This window comes from Chiloscyllium plagiosum, unplaced genomic scaffold, assembly GCF_037043375.1.
Source record: "Chiloscyllium plagiosum isolate Xiang-an unplaced genomic scaffold, Cpla_swu_hap1 HiC_scaffold_52, whole genome shotgun sequence".
Taxonomy (NCBI): domain Eukaryota; kingdom Metazoa; phylum Chordata; class Chondrichthyes; order Orectolobiformes; family Hemiscylliidae; genus Chiloscyllium; species Chiloscyllium plagiosum.
The window spans coordinates 5,430,482-5,454,998 of NW_028270190.1; the positions used below are offsets into that span (position 1 = coordinate 5,430,482).

At 42.7% G+C, this 24,517-nt stretch overlaps 1 protein-coding gene and 1 long non-coding RNA gene across 2 annotated transcripts in view; both read left to right on the forward strand.

The window, feature by feature from the left end:
* Positions 1-24,517, forward strand: part of LOC148134757 (uncharacterized) — a 723,506-nt gene that overhangs the window by 122,381 nt on the left and 576,608 nt on the right. The window lies entirely within an intron of this gene.
* LOC122562980 (procathepsin L-like) lies at positions 650-23,222 on the forward strand. Its single transcript, XM_087985418.1, has 7 exons — positions 650-825; positions 1,720-1,842; positions 6,048-6,227; positions 11,017-11,235; positions 18,191-18,356; positions 20,316-20,418; positions 22,825-23,222. Exons 1-7 carry the CDS (start codon positions 685-687, stop codon positions 22,922-22,924), a joined length of 1,032 nt encoding a protein of 343 aa, XP_087841544.1. The 5' UTR covers positions 650-684; the 3' UTR covers positions 22,925-23,222.

Below are 24,517 nucleotides of genomic sequence, written 5' to 3' on the forward strand. Positions count from 1 at the left end.
TGACTTTTTACATCAACATTTTAAAAATGCTGCACACATTCAATTTCGGAATTCTATCATTAATTCTATCTTTTTACTGAGGACATACGAGTTTTTTCAGTTTGATTTTTTTTCCTGTATCTTTCCATTTTGATTGCATTGGTTCAATTTCTTCCTTCCTTTTCAACTCGCGATTTACATGTCGTCTTCAGATTTTTTTTTTGCATTGTCTAAAGTGACAGAAGATAACGATATAAAATATGTCCACCTGTTCTTTATTTCCTGTTGCTAATCCTACAGTCATACCTTCTGAGGATTCATTGCTCAATGTAAGGTTGAATGCAATGTAATCATTACGACATGAGCTGTTGACTGATTAAATCTGTGGACCGTGAGTCAAATAACTTTCATCACAAGAAGGCAATTTATGGAAAAGTATGATTTCATTTTACCGTGTTCTTTCCAATAATTGGTTTTAAATTTGAAACGTAATTAAGTTGATCAGTCTAGTGCTGGAAGATTCCAATCCACTGACGATGCCTCATGAAGGTGAATTACATTAAACTTTCAGCATCGGATGAATTGTTGGAATTTTACTGTTTGTATTATTTGTACAATTTATTTTGTTCCTTCTCAGAATAACGAAACAGCTAACTTGAAAATTACCCACTCCCTATCTAAAGCCCATTGGTTTTGCCTATTAGGATGTCCATCATGAACTTCTGGCTCTTTCTGGGCAGTGTGGCGGTATCTATTCTGGCTGTAGCCTCAACAGGCACATTTGATTCGAAATTGGATGAAGACTGGAAAAATTGGAAATCACAACATGGGAACCAGTACACCAAGGTAAAAGGAGAGTCTGTAATGTTAATCTCACTCAGAATAGGAATGGTCTGCACACAATTGGCAGAGATTGAGAATATGTAGTTGCAGTCAATGAGAGGTATCTGTTGAGTGAAGTGACATTGAGAAAATATTGATCTTGAAATTCAATGGGTATTCTCCAAGTTTCTAACTTCATGAGAGAACTGATCAAACACAAAGTGAATCAGTAGCGACTTGGTGTATCTTAATTGACGAGGATCCCGCTGCAGTTCTGTTGGATTTACTACAAAGACCACAAACCTGCCTCGAGAAGATTAAGATCCATTCTTGGTGTTGAAGAGGCAATTGTAAGTGGGCAACTTGGAGACAGAGGAATGGGGAAGCCGTCTGATCATCCAAGCGGCCCATTCAATGAAGTGTCTCTTTGCCGACACCGACTTTACTCTGCTGGCAGCTTAGGCAGGTCTATCACAAAACAGGTTAAGAAGGTATATAGAAGCACAGTAATTGGCCATGTATTGGCCTCGGCATTTTCGCAAGGACGTGGCTTATTGAATTCCCTGCCTGCCACTGGCTTAACCTTACTTCAGACAGGGACAGCTGGTAGTCGAGAGAACATATCCATTGTCAACGTCATTCATGACGGTCGATTAAACCATCCTCTTGTTCAGTTATTTTATTCTTAATTCACTTTCAGCATGAATCTCTCAGACTGGCAGCTCGACAGGTTTTGCTATGAGTGCGTTATTTTGAGTGGGGTGAGGAGAACCTGATTAATAATTTTCAGATCTGTGTGGGAGGATGGACCCTGACAGCAAAATGTTATTTCAGGTTTCACAAGCGGATTTTAATGCTTCTGTATAATTTTATAAATGAAAGCTGCTGCAGCCTGATTATATTAATCTCTTTATTCAGGATGAGGAGAGTTACAGGAGAATGATATGGGAGGACAATATGAGATACATCGAACAACACAACATCGAACACTCATTGGGAAAACGCACATCTAAAGTGGGAATGAACAAATTTGCAGTTCTGGTGTGTACAGGATGTATCGGCTGGGATCTATTTGATGCTGGTCATTGTGAAATTGTGAAGCTATATAATTGTGAAGTTATATTCAGCTACAGGAGCAGCAATTGGACATTTGGTCCTCCAAGCTGACTCACTCATTCAGTACACTCAATGACTGATCTCACTTTACTCCAAATTGTTGATTCCTTCCTTCTCATTCCAGGTTTCCATAACCCGTAACTCCTCTGGAAATCAAAAACATCTCTCTCAAATTTGTGTATATTCAATGACTCAAGTCTCCATTTCTCTCTGCGGAAGAGAACTCAAATGACTAACAATCCCCTGATTCGATCATTTCTGCTCACTTGCACGATCAGATTCTGTACAACTAAATTGCATTAAACAACACTGGCTGGCTTGAGATCCCTCTATGGACGGCAGTCACACTATGGATACACCTCGATGTTGTTAAGTCTTCACAGATACTGTCCATTATGACGTCTGGAAGCCGGAGTTGCATTCTGTACTGTGGAAGCTGCTCCCTTCGGCAACAATATTCTTCTTGAGTCTGCTGGATCTCTGGCTCCGCCCTACCTGTCGCTGACTAAACTTTATCTCACAGCAGTTAAACTAGTCTGCATTCCAATCAAATTGAAGTACATGATCCTGCTCTCTGTATTATTGCTCCTCATGACTCTGTGGGCGGCACGGTGGCACAGCAGTTAGCACTGCTGCCTCACAGCGCCAGAGACGGGTTCAGCGCCGGGTTCAATTCCCGTCTCAGGCGACTCTCTGTGTGGAGTTTGCACATTCTCCCCGTGTCTGCGTGAGTTTCCTCCGGGTGCTCCGGTTTCCTCCCACAGTCCAAAAAAAAATGTGCAGGTTAGGTGAATTGGCCATGCTAAATTGCCCGTAGTGTTAGGTGAAGGGGTAAATGTAGGAGAATGGGTCTGGGTGGGTTACGCTTCGGTGGGTGGGTGTGGACTTGTTGGGCCGAAGGGCCTGTTTCCACATTGTAAGTAATCTAATGACAATTGGTCATTTCCCCTAATCTTGGCATCTCAAACAAATGTGACTAATGACATCAACATTACACCAGCTTTCCATGAATTGAAAATACATTAATTGAATTGAATTGGATTGAATTGAACTGAGCTGAACTGAACTGAACGGAACTGAATTGAATTGAATTGAATCGAATTGAAATTAATATGACATGTACTGAGGCACAGTGAAAAGAATTGTCTTGTGAACAATACAGGCAGATCACAGAGTTAATTCGCATAGATAAGTAAATAATAGCGACAATGACTACGTCAGGCCTTGGTTCTGTACTCACCTTTCCCATCAAGAAAATTATCCTCTCACCATTAGCCCTGTCAATCCACCTCGAATCTTATTTGTTTCAGTATGATCAGCACTTATTCTCCTCAAATTTATTGTGGAGTGGGCCCAGTCTGTCAAAATGTTTCTCTTGGGATAACCCTCTTCTTCGTAGGAATAGTTTTGATTAACCTGCTTCAAATTTCCTTCCAAATATTCCTCCGTAACGAGTGAAATCAATGCTCATCACAGTACCTTCTGTGTTTCTCCAATCGCAACAAGACTTCCCCAGTTTGATACTGTCTTTGTAATGCATTGAAGACAAATATTTATTTTGCCTCTTTAATAACTTGCTGGACCTATGTGCACACAAATGTTAATAAGTGAACAAAGAGACAAAACTTTTTTTTTACCACAGGAAAGCCGATATATTGTTTGCAGTAGCAATTTTAAAAGACATGTCATGCAGTGCCACATCAGCTGTTGCTGAACAAAATAACAACTTATGGTTTAGTGCGTAACATATTGGCATTGGTAGAGGATTTGTTCGCTAAAAAAGAAACAGAGAATGGGATGGTAGAAAGTGAAGACAGAAATAATCCTATTTTTCTTCTGGGATGGAGGGGAGAAACTGCACCAAAGATTGTCTCGCGAGTAAAGACTAATCAGGTTGGGACTTTCCTGAATGGGGTTTATAAGAATGACAGGTGATCCCTTTGAAATTTATATGTTCTTACTGGGTTTGACAGGGTGAGTGCACAGATGATGTTGACGCGAATGAGAGAGGCTCGGAATTGACATCATCGAATCACAATAACAGCGTTTTGAATCGAGGTGTGGAGGAATGCCTTCTCCCTGAGGCCTGAATGTCTTTGCAGGAAGATAGGATAGTGAAGAAAGCGTTTTTTATGCTCCCCTGTATTTGTCATGTTATTGAATACAGGTGTTGGGATATCATGTTGCTGTTGTAGAGGACATTGGTTCGGCCAATGTTGGCATATTGCGTGCAAGTCTGGTCTCAATCCACTCGGAAAGATGTTGTGAAACTTGAAAGGGTCCAGAAAAGATTTATAAGTATTTTGGCAGTTGAGGTTGTGTTCTCTGCAGCGTAAGAGGGTAAGGAGTGACCTTATGCAGGTTTACAAAATTATGAGCATAGGATAATTAGACAAAGTATTTCTTTTCCCTGGGTTCGGGAATCCAGAACTAGAGGGCATAGGTAAAGGGTGAGAGGGAAATGACAAAAAAGAGACCTAAGGGGCAACGTTTTCACACAGTGGGTGGTACATGGATGGATCAAGCTTCTAGACCATATGGTGGAGGCTGGCACAATTGCAACATTTGAAGGGCATTTGCAATGTGTATATGAATAGGAAGGGTTTGGAGTGATACGGGTTGGGTGCTGGCAGGTGTGACGAGATTGGGTTGGGATATCTGGTAAGCATGGACAGGTTGGACCGAAGGGTCTGTTTCCATACTGTACATCTCTATGACACTAGGCCTCTCTGTATGCCTAATCTGAGAGAGATTCTTAAGCGGTAGGGGAATCAAGTGTTACAATGAAAATGAAGGAACTGGAACATGGGCAATTTTCAGTCAATCATAATGGAATGATGGAACAAGGTGGAGGGGGCCACCAGTCTACTCATGTTGCTACTTCCTATGTTCTTATGGGTGAGGAAACAATTGCGCAAACTGAGTAAGACAGCAAAAATGCCTGTCAACGACATTGAGAGGAGTCCTTAGGTAAGGATACATACCCCAGTGGGTGGTGACACCAATGAACATGCAGTACAGGTGGAGAGCCTGGAAAATGGAATGGAATCTTTGCAGAGAGCAGGGTGTGAGGAGACGTAGTTCAACGTAACTGTGGGAGACAGTAGATGGTCTAGCCCTTAAATGGAAACATGAAAATCAAGAAAGGAAAGGAAGATTTTCAGAGATTCCAGGTGAAGTTGGGACAAGGGTTGAAATTCGAAGTAAAATTGATTACTATTTCTAATTCTGGGTGAGAGTAGGAAGCAACAATCAATGGATCAGAGACAGAACTTTGACAGGGGTCAGAGTAGGACTGGAACAAGGCGTGCTCCATATCGCCTGCAAAAAGGCAGCCACAACTCGGACTTTTGCATGTACCTAGGGCCCAGGTTATTACTCAGAGGATGGGACATATTCAATCCCCTTTCAAACAGACATGTGCCCCTCCCTCCCCATCAAAAAGAGACACCAGATGATTCCATACCAGTCTGCAATCTCAGATTGATATGCAGACAGCCACAGTTCCGGATGATAAGTTATGTGATGATGGATAGCATCAACTCTGGTCCTTTTCTAACCATTCCAATCCAGTACCTTCATGAAAATGAACAATCTGAGTTTCGCATTTAAATCTAATGGTCCAAGGGGCATGAGGCCAACTCAAGCCAATGTCTTATCCGGAAATCAGGTCAGGCCGGTGATGAAATTTGAAATCCTCCTGATTGGGAAGGTTCATCTCAAACACCAATAAATCCCACCAATCTGAGGTGACTTAACCTATCCTTCCATGATGAAATTGACCTGTCAGGTTTTAATTATCAGAGAAGACTGATTCTTGCAAAATGAAACACATTATAAAGCCCCTCCCATTTTGGTAATTGAACGATCGAGCAGAGATATTTGAGCTGCTCGAGGTTTCTCACACAGCTTTATATTGGATTGGGACGAAATGAATGGCCACTATTTGCCTGCTACTCATTTATTCAGTCAAAGCTTAAACACGAGTAGCGAGTGCCCTCATTGCTTTCCCCGCACTTAATGCTAAAGTCAGCGAATATGTAGAATGTAGCTCTCTTACGTTATTGACACTTCTCCTACATAATCACCACTAAAAGTCAATCATTTCACCAATGTGTTTGAATTTTCAGACCAATGAAGAGTTCAATAAGCTCATGAATGGACCTCTCCGAATCGAAGCTGTCAACATGACTGAAATTGAAACTGATGAAAGAGATGAAAGTAGTGAATCTGAAGAAAGTCACATTGAATTGAGAACTGCAACTGTTGACTGGCGGAGAGAAGGATTAGTTACTCCAGTGAAAAACCAGGTAAAAATCAGAAAAAGCTCTCAAGTTTATTAAGTGCAGACATTAACTTCTCAACAGGATTGAGCGTTATGATCAGCTTGTAGGAATTGTTAGGAAAGGCTACGTTTCAGTAGATCATTTTTAATCTAAATTGCTTCTCCTGCTTTATTGTTGCATTTGTTTACAGGTATTGGTATGGTCAGGCAAGGGAGCATGGTATATGTATCAATTGTAATGTTTGTGCTTTTACTCATAATATCTGGAGAATTTTTTCTTCAAAATCAAATTCAATGGTTCGATTAAATTGTAAAATTGAAGTCTACAGGTACAATTCCGATGTAAGAAATATAAGCTCAGATGTAAATTGGCACAACTCAACAATGTTAATGTTGCAGGCTGCAGTGCCAAGCTTCCTTGTGATACCATGTCCAGTGTTATTCAAAGAATATTCGATCATATGCTCGATACCGCAACTTATAAAACCACATTCACAGTTCACTTCTGTTGGGCCTTGTACCTCTCTCAATCATTCTTTCAAACTGGACAAGGCTGATCGACAGGAGAGCAGAGCCTGCTGGTAAGTATATGAAGTATTGTGTACAAATGGTAGTTGTAAAAGATCGTATTATACTGTAATTCACTAAATGTCAGTTGCATTGAATGTTTGGGAGGGATACCGCCACGAGGCTCAGTGAGATTTCTCACTACCGTTATCATAGCCATCTCATTAGCTATGTCAATGCAGCTATAACATCCCGCATATCCGCTCCGAGTCTAATCTTCCCACACATTCTTCCCGGAACAATTCAATAGATTCCTGATTAGCGCCCGGTATCCTGGGAGCTGGGCCATCATGAAAAAGCTGCTGTGAACCCACATGAGCACGAGCATAGTAACCTTGCCCTGCTCAGATAGGAATGCTTTCGAACATGCCAGAGAATGGTACAGAAAAACAACCAACATTGCCATAAAAATGCTATGTGTCAGAATCGCTGTGACCACTCACCTTCCCCCTCCGACACACTCTATCCCAGCCCCAGCACCCCCTCCTACTCAGATTCATGCTGTCACTGATGTCTTCCTCATCTTCAAAACCAACATCACATCAGCTTTGCCACTTCACTACCTCGGAATACCTCCCGCATGTACCAACACCAACAGCCATGCAAAACTTAAATCTCTCACCCAATCCTTCCCTTTCTGGCATTCCAGGAGATGAGATAACACTGGAGGGCAGAAAGCTCTTCGATTGGTGGAGAGATGTCTGACACCAGATTCCTCAACCTGTGAGGAGTGATTCCTGTTTCTCACAAGAAAACATGATACACTCACATTCCACTGAGCGAGTAAATACCACTCATCACTCCTTTGTTAGCGCTCTGTCAGTCTCATTAATTCTTCAGTGTCGCTTTGCATTGGTCCCAGAAACTTCTGTCTCTAGTGTTCTGTCGGTTCCGTCAGCATCTACTCTCGCTCCGCAGGGAAAGAAGACACCTCCTCGTTCTCTGAGGATGAAAGTATTGCGGCCTCAGATGAAATATCAGTAAGGCTGCGTCCAGCACACACCCTCAGCTCCCTGGGAATGTGAGCTATTGAGGGTGTGGGAGCACAGTTTGGTAAGCCCCTCACTGTGTCATTTCCCACAGCACTCGGAGGGCTGCCAGCGACCCGGTCCGGGCAGAAGAGACCGTGGTGTCGGCAAACATCGACATTTACCAGGGAACAGCAGATGCAGCAGACAGAGATGTACACTTGAAAGACGACAGGAATGCAGATACACTGTGGGGACCCAGATATCCCAAACAATGAATCATCTAACCTCCAAGGACAGTTTGGCAGTTTCCATGGAGAAGCAGACCCAGCAGCCTTAGCGTCTGCTGGCTATGGCCACAAAGCTGTACCCCATCGCCCACTGCTCCACAGGCCTGTAGTCGAGGTGCCACTTTCTAATCACAAATAATAGGGACAGTGCCCTGCTGGAGGAGGAAGCACACACAGGTCAGTCCGAAGACCCAGACTCAAGATGTCATAGAAGTGGCTGAGTCTCCACCTGCAAACTGCTGCCCAGTTCTGCTCAGCATTGTCAGAGCTCCCTCACCCCCGCCAGACAGAAATGCTGCGAGGCTGACTGAACAAACTACTGCAGGGCTAACAGGCAGCAACAAGGAGTCCGATCCTTCCTGCCCAGCACAGTAACCTGTATTCATTAAATCTGAAACAATGAAGGAAAGGGAGGTTTCGTGGCAAGCGTGACAAACCTCGTACGTTATTTGATCCTTTTCGATAAGTGGTATCAGCTTGACCTTCCACTTGGCTGTTTCTCTCTCGGTGGAGAGAAGGCTTAATATAACTGCAGCACCATGATGCCGAATGACATGGTTACATCGGATCAATGTGTGTACTGAGAGCCTGGTGTCGCATGTTGAAGGTAGAGGAACAAGGTTTGCAGAGGTAAGGCTGTGCTGCTAACACCGTCACACCTCATCCAACAACTTTATGGAATCCCTTCCCATCCAAGATTCATTTTATTCACCATTGCACATAGTGTTATCACCCATCCTCGCTCACAACTGCAATCTCCCAGACTTCTCAACGCACAGCCCTCAGAGGTGAAGAATTTCAAACTCTTCTTCCTGTGACAACAGTTCCCAATCCCCAAACTGGTCACTTTGTAGTTGAAACCAAGTCTCTGGATTGCATACGCAAAGACAACTCCCCACCGCACCCCCCTCCACTCCCCCCCACCCCGCCCCCGCACCAGACTATGGTCGATCCCTGGACTGTGGACAAACAAATGCCAGATGCCAAAGTTCATGGGCAAGGCCCATACAACAGGAGCCTGTGCATCTTGCCCTGAGATGCTATTTGGTCTGATCGAACACCATGGTCGTTTGTAACCAATCGGAAACAGCGTTCATCCTGTCCCTCTCTGAGAGCCATGCCATGTTCCCTAGATAGCCAATGCATTTTGTGAATTTGTCAAGAGGGGAAATTGAATAATGGGACAAGTTTTGCTAGTAAGGAGACTTTACATCATCAAATAATCCTCTTACATGTCAATGCTTCAAGTTGTTAGTCACTGCTGTAGAAATCAGATCAGTCCTCCTGGGAATAACCCTAAGGACGCTGCTTGGCCTAAACACTCTCCCCGCCAGAAACTCAGCTCCAGTGTGGACCAGCTATCGGGATATTCTCCGACATCTTCAAACTCTCTCTTCTACAAGCTGAAGTCCCAACCTGCTTCAAGAAGACCACCATCATCTTCGTAAGTGAGGAAACAAAACTCATGCATTGTTCCTTAATGACGACCGACCAGTGGCCTGAGCACAATAATCATGAAGTGCTTCGAGAAGCTGGTGAGGGTCCACATCAACTCCATTCTCCCAGCCTGCCTCGGTCACTTAAAATTTGCCTTTTAAAGTAACAGGTCCAAAGTGGGTGAAATATCTCTCGCCCTGCACCCCGTGAACATCTGGAAAAGGACACTTTTGTCAGACTCCTGCTCATTGACTACCCCTCTGCCTTCAACACTCTTATCCTCTCTACATTGAACTCAAAACCCTGTGACATTGGTCATGATTTTATCCTCTTCAACTGGATCCGCAGGTGTCTGACCCACAGATACCAATCATTGAAGATAGGCAACTGCACCTTCTCCCGAATAACCTTCACCACTTGCGTCCCCCAAATAATGAGTGCTCAACCAGTTACTGTACTCCCTTTACACCCACGAATCCCGAACGAACACCATCTATACATTCACTGACGACAGCACTGTAACAGGAGGGAAATTTGACAATGATGAATGAAAAGACAGAAGGGAGATAGAGAGATCATTGACGTGGTGCAATGAGAATACCGTTTCTCTCTCTCTCAATTTCGGTAAAATTAAATAGCACATAATTGACTTCAGAAGGAAAGGAGAACAACACGCTTCAATCTACATCAATGGGAATGAGGGTGAGAGAATGGAAAATGTCAAATTTCCTAGACTGACCATAATGGACAATCTTTCCGGGAAATACCATGTGTTTGTGTCGTTGGAAAATATACAATAACGCCCCTTCTTCCTCAGAGAGCTCAGGAATTTTGGCATGTGCATAAGGACCCTCACTAACTTCGACAGTTGCACCTTTGAGCGCATACTGTCTGGGTCCGGAAGGCCATGTATGGCAACTGCGAAGCTCAGGATCATAACAAACTACTAAAGGTTGTGTGCGCAGCCCAGGCCATTATGGAATCGAATACTCTATCAATGAACTCCACTTACACATCTCGCTGCCACGAAATGGCAGGCAACATCACCAAGGACCTAACTCACCCCGGTAATGTACTCCTTACATGCATTCCGTCAGGTAGAAGACACTGAAGCTTGAACACATCCACCAGCAGGTGCAGGAGCAGCTTTTCCCCAGCTGTTATTAGACGGTTATTAGACTCTCTTGTTCAAATCATACTGATCTTGCTGACTTTGAATTTGCCTTGTGCCCACTCTCTGCAATGTACCATTTTCCAAGTCTTTTTTGATCTCTTCATCCTCGCATACTTCATCCTCGCATCCTCGTGCCTATATTGCTCGTAAACAAAGGGTTTCACTGTTGTTCGCGACACGTGACAATGCATAAGTCAAATCAAATCCGAACCTAGGCACACCGATATTCACAGATTCTGTGTAATTCTGAGAAACTTGAACAAACATTTAGACTAAGAACATTAGTGTGAGACTGTGTTCCATATGAATGTAGATGCAAACTGGATATGGTTTTTAGATCAATATGATTTCATGCGGTTATGTTTCTGTCAACACTAGGGTCAATGTCATTCTGACTGGGCCTTCAGTGCAACTGGTGCCATAGAAGGACAGTGGGCAAAAAGGCATGGAAAACTGGTTTCTCTCAGTGAACAGAATCTGATTGATTGTAGAGACGGAACTCCGAAATGCTCTGGTTCAACCGCATTGAGAGCCTTTGATCTAGTGATTCAACTTCAAGGCATCAACTCTGCTGAAACTTACCCTTACATAGAAAAGGTAAATCCCCAAGACTTCTAGTAAGGTTGTGGTGGAGTCGGGATTCATTCTCATTTCGTTTTATTTTATTTCTTCTCTCCTGTCTGCGTTCGCTTGTAAGTTTTCTTGGGTTTTTAATTTAATTACCTCTTGGTGAAGAGCAGCGAAATCTGTGAGTGTGTCGAGCAGCATGAACTCACAACGGAGATAGCCGAGAGAGTTTAGGTTCCTGATGGCTCCTGTCCTGACGCTAATTCATGGCTGCTCAGGCGGTGATGAGTCTAGGTCCCTGGCAGTGTCCATATCCAGTGCAGTTTCGTGCAGGCAGCAGATGAGCTCTGTTTTTGTTCATGACAATATCTGTATCTATCATAGATTCACAAAATTAGCTGTGGAGGTGAGTCTGGGATTTGGGCAGCATGAGCATCCAGCACAGATTCATGGAGGTAGGGTGCAAATGGGTCAGTTTTCTGTCAGTGTCTGTATCCAGCAGAGGTTCATGGAGGCAAAGCAGAGGTGAGTTTTGTTTTCTATCAGTAGATGTATCCAGCTCTGATTCATGGAGGCAGAAAAGGTGAGTTTGGTTTCCTGTCATTACTGCATCCATCATAGATTAATTGAGGCAGAGTGAAGATTAGTTTGGGTTCTGTCAGTATCGCTATCCAGCGCAGATTCATGGAGAGAGGGGAAAAGTTTTTTTCGGGTTCCTGTCATGATCTGTATCAAGCACAGATTCATGGAGATTGGGAGAAGGTGAGTTTGGGTTCCTGTCAGTGCACGTCGCCATCACAGATTCATGGAGACAGCAATGGAGCTTAGGCCCAGTACAAGAACCGGCAGCAACTGCAGTGACTGCATTAGTAAGCGATATCTGAAGCAGCCTCGTGGTAACAACAGAATCGAGTTTGGACCAATGTCATGCCCAGCAGCATCAGTGGCATCTACTTTGCTGAGGTCCATCAAGGCCTCTTTGTGACCAAGGCATCAGCGGAGTCAAGATGCTGCCAAAGATTGGGCGTCTTTCATTCCGACGGTGAGAGAGAACGGGACACATGCCTGACCAGCATGTTCATGATGGAGCACTTAGCAAGGACTATATAATCTTTCAGCACTCCCAATCATCTCAACCTTATCTTGGAATGCTCTCCTACATCTTGACACAACACCTCGTACCCCCAGACAATCGGTCTGAGGAGTTAAGAGTACTTCCATTTCTGTGAATTAATGTTCACCATTCCCACAGTTCAAAGATGTGGTGGTTAGGGGATTGTCTATGTTAAGCTAACCATAGTGCGCAGGGAATTATAGGTTAGGTATGCAAGCCATGGGAGACGCAGGATTACTAGGAAAGGGTAGGGCCGAATGGGCACTTTCTACACTCTGAGGATTCTCTGATACTGTGAGTTAGTATGTGGATGTGACGTTCAACTGAATGAACGTAACATTGAGCATGTTCTGTCCTTCAGACGGGTACGTGCACCATCCACTATAACAGTTAACGTACTAACACTGCGAAGGACAGATCTGAAGAGTCAGGAATAAAGATAATTATTTTAGTCTGTCTGCTTCTCCCATATGCCCCATCGGGCTGGTCAGTCACTCTAATATAAGTTGCAATTTTACATGAAAAGGAACAACTTACGTTTGGAGTGTGAGCTATAAGAAGTTATAAACGTTTGATGAGAAATCTTCGAATTATGTGCTCATGTCGTTCGGAGGTCTGTGTGTAAATATTGTCCGTTGTTAAGAGAGGTGTTTACTCTTTAGGAATGTCATTTACCGTGCAACTTGCTGGGTTGACATTTGGCATATTGTGTGTAATTAAGAAACTTGGCTTGAATCTTTACTCAGGAGACTTTTTTGTGTAAGTTGCTTTACGGTTGATGTTGTTCCTCCAGAAGCTGTTGTTGTCTTTCTACACGTCACAATTGCCCCGAGTATTGATTGGGATCAGCCTCTTGCTTGCAAATCCCAGCTCTTTGTCTCAGTGCCACACAGTTTCAGCTTGTTCTTCAGTTCATTCTTCAAATCCTTACCCCAGCTCTTCCACACTCTCATGTCTGGACTTATTGTAGATGACTTGTGCGTTATTATCCAGGACAGCTGTTGCTTTTGTTTTGGGTTTGTGTCAACATTATTTACTTGTTCCTGTGGTAATCTGAGGCCACGCAGAGTTTAAGTTCATTGTCTGCCCATCCACTCTGGTCTCCAAAATCCAGCGTTTCATTGGCCAAATAGACAACTGAATGAAAGAAACACTCTCTTCATGTGACAGGCGTACGTGATCTGGTGACTGGGCATCACTCTAAACTAAACCTATTCTCTGGCTATGTTTTATGGAGGTGATGGCCTCTCACTCACTGGCTGGCGAGTCAACATGAACAGAGTCTCCTCTTTTCATGAAGCCCCAGTGTCCGTATTGTCACTCGGGCACGAAGCTGGACAAGAGAAGGGCTCTGCACAAATGATAGCCCCAAGGAGTGGTCATTACCAGCCAGAGGCCAGTGGCCCTGCTCAACAGGAATGCAGTAACATTCAGTATAACAACAATCTGAGGGCTGGTGTTGAGCTTGGGTAACAGACCAACAGTAAGTGATTGAGTGAGGAGGGGAGGTGACGATCACAACACAGCTTTGTGTAGGGGTGTGTTTGGCTCGGGTGGGGTGTGGTGCAGTAAGGTCACATATCAGCAGGTGTATTCTTCCTCAACTGGTACTTGATATTTCCCGAGCCGTAAAACTACAAACAATGCTGAACACATTTGCATATCGTTGTCCTCTCCTCTCATGTTGAGCACCTTACTCACCCCTGAATGAATTATATTGGCATTGGGATCAGAACTGCTCAGTATTATAAATTGCCAATTTGGCAGCCTCAGTTTGGAGTCCAGCACGAATACTCGGCTTGTGATTCATTAAACCTTTAGTCCCTAATTTACAGTCCACAGTTGGGGAAACGAAATGATCTCAAGAGTTACAGTGTGAATGACACCCCTTTCCATCAAGAAAATCTGGAGTGAATGGGAATTGGAAGAAAAGGTTCCTTTAGTTGTAATTATATCGAACACACTGGAAGGTGTTTGCAGTTATTTGATATCTTTCTGCTCAGGACATGTCGATCGGAGTTCCTCAGTGTCGCCTTCTTGGTACAGCCATCTTCAGCTGATTCGTCACTGGCCTTCTATCCAAAAGGTACGCAGAGGGAAGATCTCCACGATTTTCAGCACCATTTGAATTCATCACATTTTGATGAAACCTGTGTCCAATGCGGCAAAGTGTGGACAATATCTCCACTTGCGAAGATAAATGACAAATAACATTCTCACCAGACAAGTGCCAGACAATGACATAATCCAACATGGGAGAGAATTTAATCATTACTGAATCGCACACTATCAACATCTCTGAAGCCTTTCCATCAACTAAACAAAAGCCAAGGATATGGTGAAATACTTGCACTTCCCTGGATGACTGCAGCTCCGACAACAAAGAAAGAAACAGTTATTTTATTGGTTCTCTGTAAAAGACATTGGACAGATTGGGCAGTAGATCTTGGAAAAGTGCAGATATAACAAAATTGCTGATGAGGGTGGTTTGAAATTCCCCAATATTAATTGGAACATCCGTGGTGCAGATTATCTGGATGGAAATGATTTTGTTAGGTGTTTCCAGGAAGTATTCCTGACGCAATAAGTAGATATGCCGACTGGGGAGGCCATATTGGATTTGGTGCGAGGCAATTCGCCAGGCCAGGTGTCAGATATCTCGGTGGCGAGCATTTTGGTGACAGAGAGCATAAATGCCTCAAATTTGCGGTCGTCATGGAGAGGAATAGGAACTGACTGGATGAGAGGGATATTTTTCTGGGGACGGGATGTTTTACTGCTCTTAGACAGGACCTGTGGAGTGTAAATTAAGAATAATTGCTTTACGGAAATGCACAACAGAAATGTGGAGCATCTTTTTGCTGTGTTGAATAACTTTGTCCCAATGAGACCGGTGTGGAATTGGAAAGGAAAGGAGCCCTGGATGATAAGAGCAGAAGAGCGGGATCTGGCGCAAATTTTGAAGATTCCAGGGTCGAAAGGAAAGAACTCAAAAATGGATTGAGGAAAGCTGGTTGGGGCATGAAAAAGCCTTGGCGAAAGGATTTGGAAAAATCCAAATGTTTTGCTCGCGTACATTAGGAAAAAGAGAATGATCTGAGAGAGCGTAAGCTGGATCCAAGCCAGTGGATAAACTTAAGCACTGAGCGTGGCGAGATAGAGAAGGAGCAAAATGAGTTTTTTGCTATTGTATTCATGAGAGAGAGGGAGCTTGATGTTAGAGAGAATACTGGGGAAGAGCTTAATAAGCTTGAGCGGATTCATATTAAGAATGTGGATATGGTGGAAATTCTGGAAAGCATGAGTATGACTCAATCTCGAGGGCCGGATCAGATATATCCACATTTCCTACGAGAAGTGCGGAATGAGATTGCTGCACCTCTGGCAATGATCTTTGAATCCAACCTCTCCATGGTAGTTCTTCATGTTTGGAGGGAGGCATATATTGTACTTCTCTTCAGGGAAGTAAATAGGGAAAAAACCTGGAAATTATTGTCTAGGTAGGTTTACGTCTGTGGTCAGCAAGGTACTGAAAAATGTTCGCAGATATATGAATTTGGATTGTTTGGAGAAATATTTTTGATTAAGGATTGTTGTTTTTTTATAATTGGGTTGGATAAAGAAGTGGAAGGTAACCAGAGACGTTTACCCAGGAAAAAGGCTGCCAGGAGAGGTCATTTGTTTATGGTCACTGGAGGAAGTAAAGGGAAGATATCAAAGGTTGGTTATTTCCGCAAAGAGTGTTTGATGCGTGGACTGCACTGCTAGCTTTGGTCGTAAAGTTAGAGACATTAAGAAGATTTAAGCGGCTGCTGGTCAAGCACATGCACGGCAGCAATTTGAGAGGTGTGCATTGAGGTTGATCTTAGATTAATATAAATGTTTGGCACAACATTGGGTTCCGAAGGGCCTGCACTGTGCTGCACTGTTCAATGTTCTATGTTTGACACTGAGCAGATTTGACACCATCCAGGACATTCACTGCATTTGTCTGGCATCAAATCCACAAATATTTATTCCCTCCAATATCATCACAAAGTGAGAGCAGTATATACAATCCACGAGCTACAGCTGTGAAGTTGACCGATGGACTGTAGACAGAACCTTCCAAACCGAAGACCACTTCTGCCAAGGACCGTAGTAGATACAGTTAACACCACTCCCTGCAACATCACCTCAAATCACTCACCATTCCTGCTCAGAAATTTAGTGTCATTCCATCACCGACTTTGGGTCAAAAGCCTTGAACTCCCTCTCGACAGAAGAGTACCGATCAAAATTTCTGCAAATGTTCTGGAAGGCAGCTCATCACACCTTCTCCAAGCCAAGTTTGAATGAACGCTGACACAGTCTGCCACAACGACATTTTAATCCATTTTGGAATTAAATCTCGGTGTTTGTGGCACTTCCTCCTGCTACACACACCCACCCATTTCGATATCACTCCCAGTATCAATCTCACCCCAGAGTTAGCGTCATGTTCTGCCCTGTGTCCTGAAACTGAAGTAACTGCAACATTGGTGAGAAGTAATTGAAAATTATTGACCATCAGAGAGTAGCAAAGTCACCACATTTATAATTTTCCAATTTTCGTTTAAACACGGGTATCGAGGCCATACTTTAGACAATCAATATACTCCATCATTTCCAACATGCAAGAATTTACAGAAAGGCCGAGGGGTGCAGGTGTATAGTTCCTTGGAAGTCGAGCCGAGGACAGATAGGATGGTGAAGGAGGAATTTGGCACAGTTACCTTTATTGTTCAAAACATTGGTACAGGTATTGGGACGTCATATTGCAGCTGTACAGGACATTGGTGAGGCCACTTTTGTAAAACTGCACACACGTTTGGTTGTTCTGTTAAAGGGAGGATGTTGTTAACTTTCACAGGATGCAGAAAATATTGACAAGGATGTTGCTGGGATTGGGTTTCAGTTATCGGGAGAGACTGAATAGTCTGGGGCTTTTCTCCAAGCGGAGGAACAGATGCTGAGGGGTGACATTATCAAGGTTTATAAAATCATGACATACATGAAGCGGGTGAAGAGCAAAATGTTTTAGCCATGGGATCAGAGTCCAAACCTAGAGAGCAGAGCCTGAAGATGAATGGGGAAATATTTGAATAGATACTGAGACTAATACGAATTAGTTGTAATCCAATGACTCTAATGGTCTAATTATTGACGGTTTGGGAAACGTTTATCTGCATGTGAAGAATTTAATTCACTACTGTATGATCACAAGTTTCAGATGAATCGACTGAAAACTGTGAAGAGGCTCAACACTTTCTAATGTAGTTTCGGTATGAGCTAACTAGATGGTGAGCTTGATTGGGATATTGAGTTGTCAAGACAAAGTACTTTTTTTTTATTTTCTCACGTTTCAAGTCATTTGTAATATCATTGCTTGGTCTCACTGTAGAATGTTTCGAATACATTGAGCAATAAATATTAAGTTTGACTCAAGAAAACCCTAAAAATGATCTGAGTTGTAACTGTCTCACACCGAGGATCACGGATGTATGGAATGGCCTGCCTGAAGAAGTGGTGGAGGCTGGTATAATTACAAAATTATAAAGGTACGGCGATGGGTATATGGATTGGAAATGTTCAGGGCCAAGTGGTCGAAAATGGGACGACAATACGTCAGGATATGTGACTGGTGTGGACGAGTTGGAACAAACGGTTTGTTTCGTGCAAAGTCGCGCAAAATGTGCCTTTTTCTAAACAAATAGTGAACAAATATCGCACAGGTTTGGGAAAATAAATTGGCAGCCAAAGTCGGAATGCAGTAAAGTGTCAAGCAAAGAAAAAATAGTTTTGTTATGATATTAATGAGTATTCATTTTGAACATCTTATTTAAATTATAGCATGGACGCTACTGCAAATTTCAGCCATATAAAATTGCTGCTAAAATCACTGACCGCAAATGGGTTTGGAGAGGCGAGGCAGCATTGGAACAAGCAGTGAGAGAGATAGGACCGATGTCTGTTGTGATTAATGCAAGTCTGAAATCCTTTCAACATTATAAAGGAGGTAAGTCGCAGAGCACTGGATGATGTCTTTGAATCAGATTATCGACTGTTCAAGAAAAGGTATTAGAAATCATACATCTACAGACACATTTACTGTCACTATTTTGGTATTAATATTAATGCAAGGTTCACCATGGACCATGAACCTTAGCCTTGTTCCTGCCTACACTCCCCCCTGTTACATGCCGTCCAGTTCTGTCAGATATCATCGAGTTTAAGCTAGACCATGCTACAAGTTGACCTCATGAATGGTAATGAGAAATGGACCTGCTCCCATTCAGAGTAATGCAAATAGCTCAAAACGTTGTGCTATAGCTAAGAGAACTGATAGTGAGGTGTAACTGTCCTGATGTGTTGCTGACTGTCTGCACAAGTCAGCGTTTTATTAATTGTAAACTGAAGACGCTACACTCACTGTATCTGGATTAAGAGGAAGGGCGAGACCTTCGACTTGAAATCTCTTTGCGTCCTGCTGAGAGTCCTTCACTCTCTGCTCCACCTCCTCTCTCAGCAGCTGTTTCTATTCTGTTCTTGATGTCCTCTCGTGTGGCAACGCGAGATGACTTGCAAAGACGGTGGTCTGAACAGGGAGGTGGACGCCTGCATAGCTTCCTTGTAATTATGACACAGGTCGTCTCCATGTGCAGGACTATTCCCTATTGACTTCATCAACATTTCAAATCACAAAGCACTTCTACTGTACAACCCACAATTGGAGACAAACTGGAAAATACTGATTGCAGAGTGGAGCTCCTTCATTACTCCAGGTGTAGGATTTTGTAAGTTAACAGAATGTGTTAACACACATGGCAGCAAACCGATGTTTCACACGGTCAGATACCATGGTCAGTGTGTTCTGCAAATGTCTGGTAAATTATTTCTACATCGAAAGTAATCTCAGCAAGATACTATATCAATCATCGATATAAAAACCACAGCAAAAATTATAAAAAAATGGAAGATTTTAATCAAGGTCGGACCTTCAATTGAAAAACTGAGAGTCTGTGATTGGGTGGAACAAGGAAATTAATTAAGAAAAGGGATGGTGGTCCAGTGCCAGCAGGAATGGAATGGAGACAATTAAAGAAAGCAAAGAAATGTATGCAGTAAGTTTCAGGGACTGAGGGAGTGTTATTTTAAAAAAAAAAAGACCTCGGGGCCCGCGTGCATAGTTACATGATTTTGGAGTCACACGGAGACAGGGTAGTGAAAGCAGCATTCGTCAGTGCATTGCGTATATGCTTTGGGATGTCATGTTCCAGCTGCACAGGACATTGGTATTTCCAGCATAAGTCTAATCTGGACTCTGACCTCCAGCATCTGCAGTCCTCACTTTTGCCCGAGGCTGAGAAGGCTGCAGCCTTGTTCGCTGGTAAGACAGAGACTGAAGGGTGAGCTTGTGGAGATTCATAAACAATAATGGGTATGGGACGAATAAAGAGAAGGAGAGTCCAAAACGAGAGACCATATGTTTAAGGTGAGAAAGGAAAGATTTAAAAGTTATCTGAGGAGCAATGTTTGCACACAGAGCATGGTACGTGTCTGGAATGAATACCAGAGGAAGTGGTGGAGAGTGATACAAATACAACATTAGAAAAGACATCTGGATGGGTACATGAACAGGAATGGTTTACAGGGATATTGGCCAAGTGCTGGAAAATAGGACTAGATTGTTTGAGGTTATGTGCTCAGCATGGACGATTTCGATCGAAGGATCGAAGCGTTTCTACGCTATAAAACTCTATGACTCTGAAGGATGTGCCGAGAGGAAGTGAGAATGGCAGAGGCAATGTCATTGGGAAACATTGATTAAAGTCAACAGATGTAATGGTGCGGAGTGAGGACGATCAATTTGAAGACAGTTAGTAAAAACAGACATGTCAGTGTTCATTAATCAAAGCTAAATTAACACGAATTGAATATTTCACAGATAAACCATTTAATATGTGTCTCCTTACAGGAGTTTACTATGATGAAAATTGCAATGGATATGTAACCGATGAAGTGCTGGTGGTTGGTTTTGGAATTGAGGATGGAATGAACTATTGGCTGGTTAAAAACAGGTCCGTACTGTATGAAATAATAAACACCTGATCATAGATGGAGAAGGGACAGTGACATGGAATGAATTTCCTGTCTCTGTGCTGCAAACTGTGTATCTGTTCAGCGAGCACATAACACTGTGTTTATCTGGAAGTGAATGCTTAATGGTTGTGCTGTCTGAGATGATATCTAAAAACACGTCTGAGGCAGGTATCCCATCACCAAGTAACGCTGCACTTACAAGTGTACGGTTCTTGACTGAAGGATTGCTTCATACAGAGGCAGGCATCAGAGTGTCATTATCCCTGAATCACAACCATTTTTAAAACTTACCAGTACAAATTACAACATATGGTTAAAATTAACAGCTATACACAACAAAAGACAATTTACTGGGGAAATGGGCGGAAAAGTCAGATCCCAAACCCAACAGTACAACCTGTTCACAGGGAAACAATGACAAAGCTCGAATCACTTGTCACTAGAGCACTGATGGGATCAGATTAACAGCCCCAATTTTGGAACGTAGAACATAGAACTTTACAGCCCAGTACATGCCTTTTAACACTCGATGTTGTGCAGACCTGTGGAACCAATCTGAAGCCCATGTAACAAACACTATTCCATTCTCGTCCATATGCCTGACCAATGACCATTTAAATACTCTGAAATGTGGCAATACCTCTACAGTTGCAGGCAGAGTTCCGAGCCCCTACAACAATCTGAGGAAAGAAACTACCACTGACATTTGTCCAATATCTATCACTGTTGATTTTAAAGCCCTCCTGCCAGCTATCGCCATTCAAGGAAAAAAGCCACTCACTATCCAATCTATCAAATATTTTAATTAATTTTTGTGTCTCAATTAATTCACCTCTCAAACTTTTTCCTAACGAAAACAGCCTTAACTCCCTCAGCTTTTCCTTTTAATATCTCCCTCCAAACCTGGCGATTTCCCAGTAAATCTCATCTGAACCCGTTCCAAAGCATGCACATTCTTCCTGTAATATGGTGACCAGAACTGTGCACATTACCCAGTGTGTGGTTGCAACAGAGTTTAGTCCGGCTTGAAGCATGATCTCCTATTTCCGAAACTGAATCCCCCTATCAATCAAAGCTAACACACTATATGCCATCTCAATAACCCTATCAACCTGGGAGGCAACATTCAAACATCGATGTACCTCGACACCGAGATCTCTGTGCTCATCTGCACAAGCACGAATCTGACTATTCGCCCATTACATTGGATTCCTTCCAAACCGAATCACCTCACACTTTTCCGCGTTAAACTGCATTCGCCACCTTTCGTCATAGCTCTTCAGCTTATCTACTTATCTCTGCAATCCATACATCCTTAGTAACTATCCACAACTCTAATGTACTTAATGTCATCCGCATATTAATCCACCATCCTTCTGTGCTCTCATTCAGTTCATTTATATAAACATCGACTAAAAAAAGTGGATCCAAAACTGATCCTTGTAGGACTTCATTAGTAACTGAACTCGAGAATGAATATTTTCCATCAACTACTACCGTCTGACTCCTTTCAGTGATTTATTCCATGAGGCGTCGCTGGCTGTCGTTATTACAATCACGGCAGTCAGGCTTGGAAGAAGCAGTCACATCTTCAGGGCGAGATTGGATACAAAATGTTTGATTAAATAAGTCCTATGGTTCGGGTGAATATACACACACAGTGACACACACACACAGACACAGACACACACACACTGACACATACACACATTTCTACATGATTTCCCAGAGGAAAAAGTATGTGGGTGGCTTATAAAAGCATAGACATTGTTGTTTAATAAGGTAGATAGTATTACAGTGTAATGGGTGCTGGAATAGTTTGGTAAAGCTGGAAATGTGATTTGGGCAGGTTAACCGGATATGGAACAAATTTTAAGGCCGAGGTATCGTTGCAGTTCAGGAGACACTGGGTAATCTGTGCCCAAATCAACTCATGCTCTGCACAGACTATATCCTGTAGCAGGCAATCTCAGAACGATGATGGCAAAAAAAAACTCTGAGAAAATCTCCTCCTCCATACGGCAAGAAGGAAATCTCCAGGAGGCCATATATACTGCTCTCACTCGTCCCTATTCACTTTCCCCTTCATATCTACTCCAGCTGCAGACCTATCCCTGATAAGGATCTCACCTCATGCCATTTTAAATTGTGTAGTGAGTCCATACGGACTGTACAGATCAGCAATTGATGTAAAAGAAAACAATTGACTCTTTCCAGCCTGATGCAACTTATTCTTTACAACTCATTATATAGCTCAGTAATTCCAGAATTCAGTCCCTAAAATAATTCCAATTGTATACCAGAGTTAAAACAGATGCTTGTCCAAACATGTCTCGTTTATTAGCGTTTTGATTCCAACACCAACGGATTTTCTTATTTTCCAGCTGGGGAACAGACTGGGGTGAAGACGGGTACATCAAAATTGCCAAGGATAGAGGGAATCACTGCGAAATTGCCAGTTTTGTGCGGTACCCTGTCGTGTAACGAGCCAACTGATAAGACAGAGCTTCATCAATCCCAGCTGAATAATAAACCGGATCATTTCTGTTAATGCTGACTCATTCAAGGACATTGCTTTAATTGTCTGCTGCAAATTTAAAAAGTGAAATAATAACGATTTTTGCACATTTCTATCGCTTCATATAAAACCAATGGCATTGTCTGATTGATACATATAGCCACTGTAAATGAAAGAGTGAATAAATTCTCCAGCTTGTAGAAGACAATAATCTGCATGTACTGCTGATGTCCAACAATATCATAAAGGCTGTCAGCAATCATTTTCAGAGCTTGTTTGTTCCAAAGGAACGTATTTGTCTTTGTGCGGAATTAATTGTCTTGTCTGCTATGAAATCTATTGTCAAACCACGTTGTAAACAAATGCAGAGAAAATTTGATGAGTCTGTGTTCTTTGACACCAGCACAGTGACTGAATAAATGCAGTGGGGTTGTTGAGGACAATAAGGCTTAATTGAACAGAGTCTAACCAGAAAACCTCCTGGAAACAGGTTAAGCTTGCCTGACTGTAGACTGGGAGTGTCCCGACGAGATTCAGTTCAGACAAATGCGAATATGTAATTTCATCTATTGATTGGCACTGAACAGAAAAACTGGTAAACGGAGTATTTTAAGTATTGCAAAGCAATACTGGTGGAGAATCGTCAATGACTAATAGAGGTCACACACAGATCTGAGAAATAGACGAATACTAGTTTATTTCTGACGATATCATGGGCAGGATAAATTGCTAGGAATGGTACAGCATGGACACACTGCACAGATAATTCCAGGTTTCTCTATCCCGTGTTGTAGATATAAATAGTTTGCATACTGTTACATCCGTGTTCCAGTCGTGCATTGTTAATGCCAAGACAATATGAATTAAATTTTATTGAATGGAAAAAGAATGTAATTGTAACAGGGGTGTCCGTTCCTCGTCTGGTGCAGGTGCTCATCTCCAGTATCCTCGTTTCAATGCTTATGCAGGGTGGTGTGCAATCTTCGTCGAATCAGGTGTCACTCAGTCTAGGTTGGCTTTGTGTGGTTCAGTACTTGAGGAGACTGGAGATGTCCTTGCATTACTTCGATAGAGATGATGCTATTGTGAGCTAGGAATACTTTTGTCAGATCATCTAAGGAGTGTATTCATTTAATCTGGAAGCTGTTTAGAAAATGGCTTGTTTAGCTGTTTTGTTACTTAGCTGATTGTGGTCAAGTTGAGGCATTTTGCGTATGTTGTGGTTAGTTAATAACCGACATGGCTTCTGCAAACAACTAGTGGGCAGGCAGAGTAGTTTTTTTTTTCTCTGACAATTCCTTCTTTTTTTGTTTTTGTCTGCTAACTGGGTTTGAGGTGAAGGGTGTGTGTCGCAAGAACCAGGGGGTTATCTGACGCGGTCGGGCCAGCATCAGTTGGGTAGTATTTGGAGTCCGAGTCCAAAACTGCCTATTCCATGTCGGTTGCAAAGTTATTGTTCGAGTGGGCCTTCATTGATGCATGGTAAGGGGACGTGGGTAGCACCTTGAAGCACAAGCGCTGGCGATTTAAACACATTTTAATAGCCATGCAAGAAGTGC

What these genes read in the sequence shown, in the direction of transcription:
- LOC122562980 (XM_087985418.1), top strand. Translation starts at nt 685, where the DNA reads ATGTCCATCATGAACTTCTGGCTCTTTCTGGGCAGTGTGGCGGTATCT. An exon ending in ATGGGAACCAGTACACCAAG is followed by an intron (nt 826 to 1,719) that starts GTAAAAGGAGAG and finishes CTCTTTATTCAG; the next exon opens with GATGAGGAGAGTTACAGGAG. An exon ending in TTACTCCAGTGAAAAACCAG is followed by an intron (nt 6,228 to 11,016) that starts GTAAAAATCAGA and finishes TGTCAACACTAG; the next exon opens with GGTCAATGTCATTCTGACTG.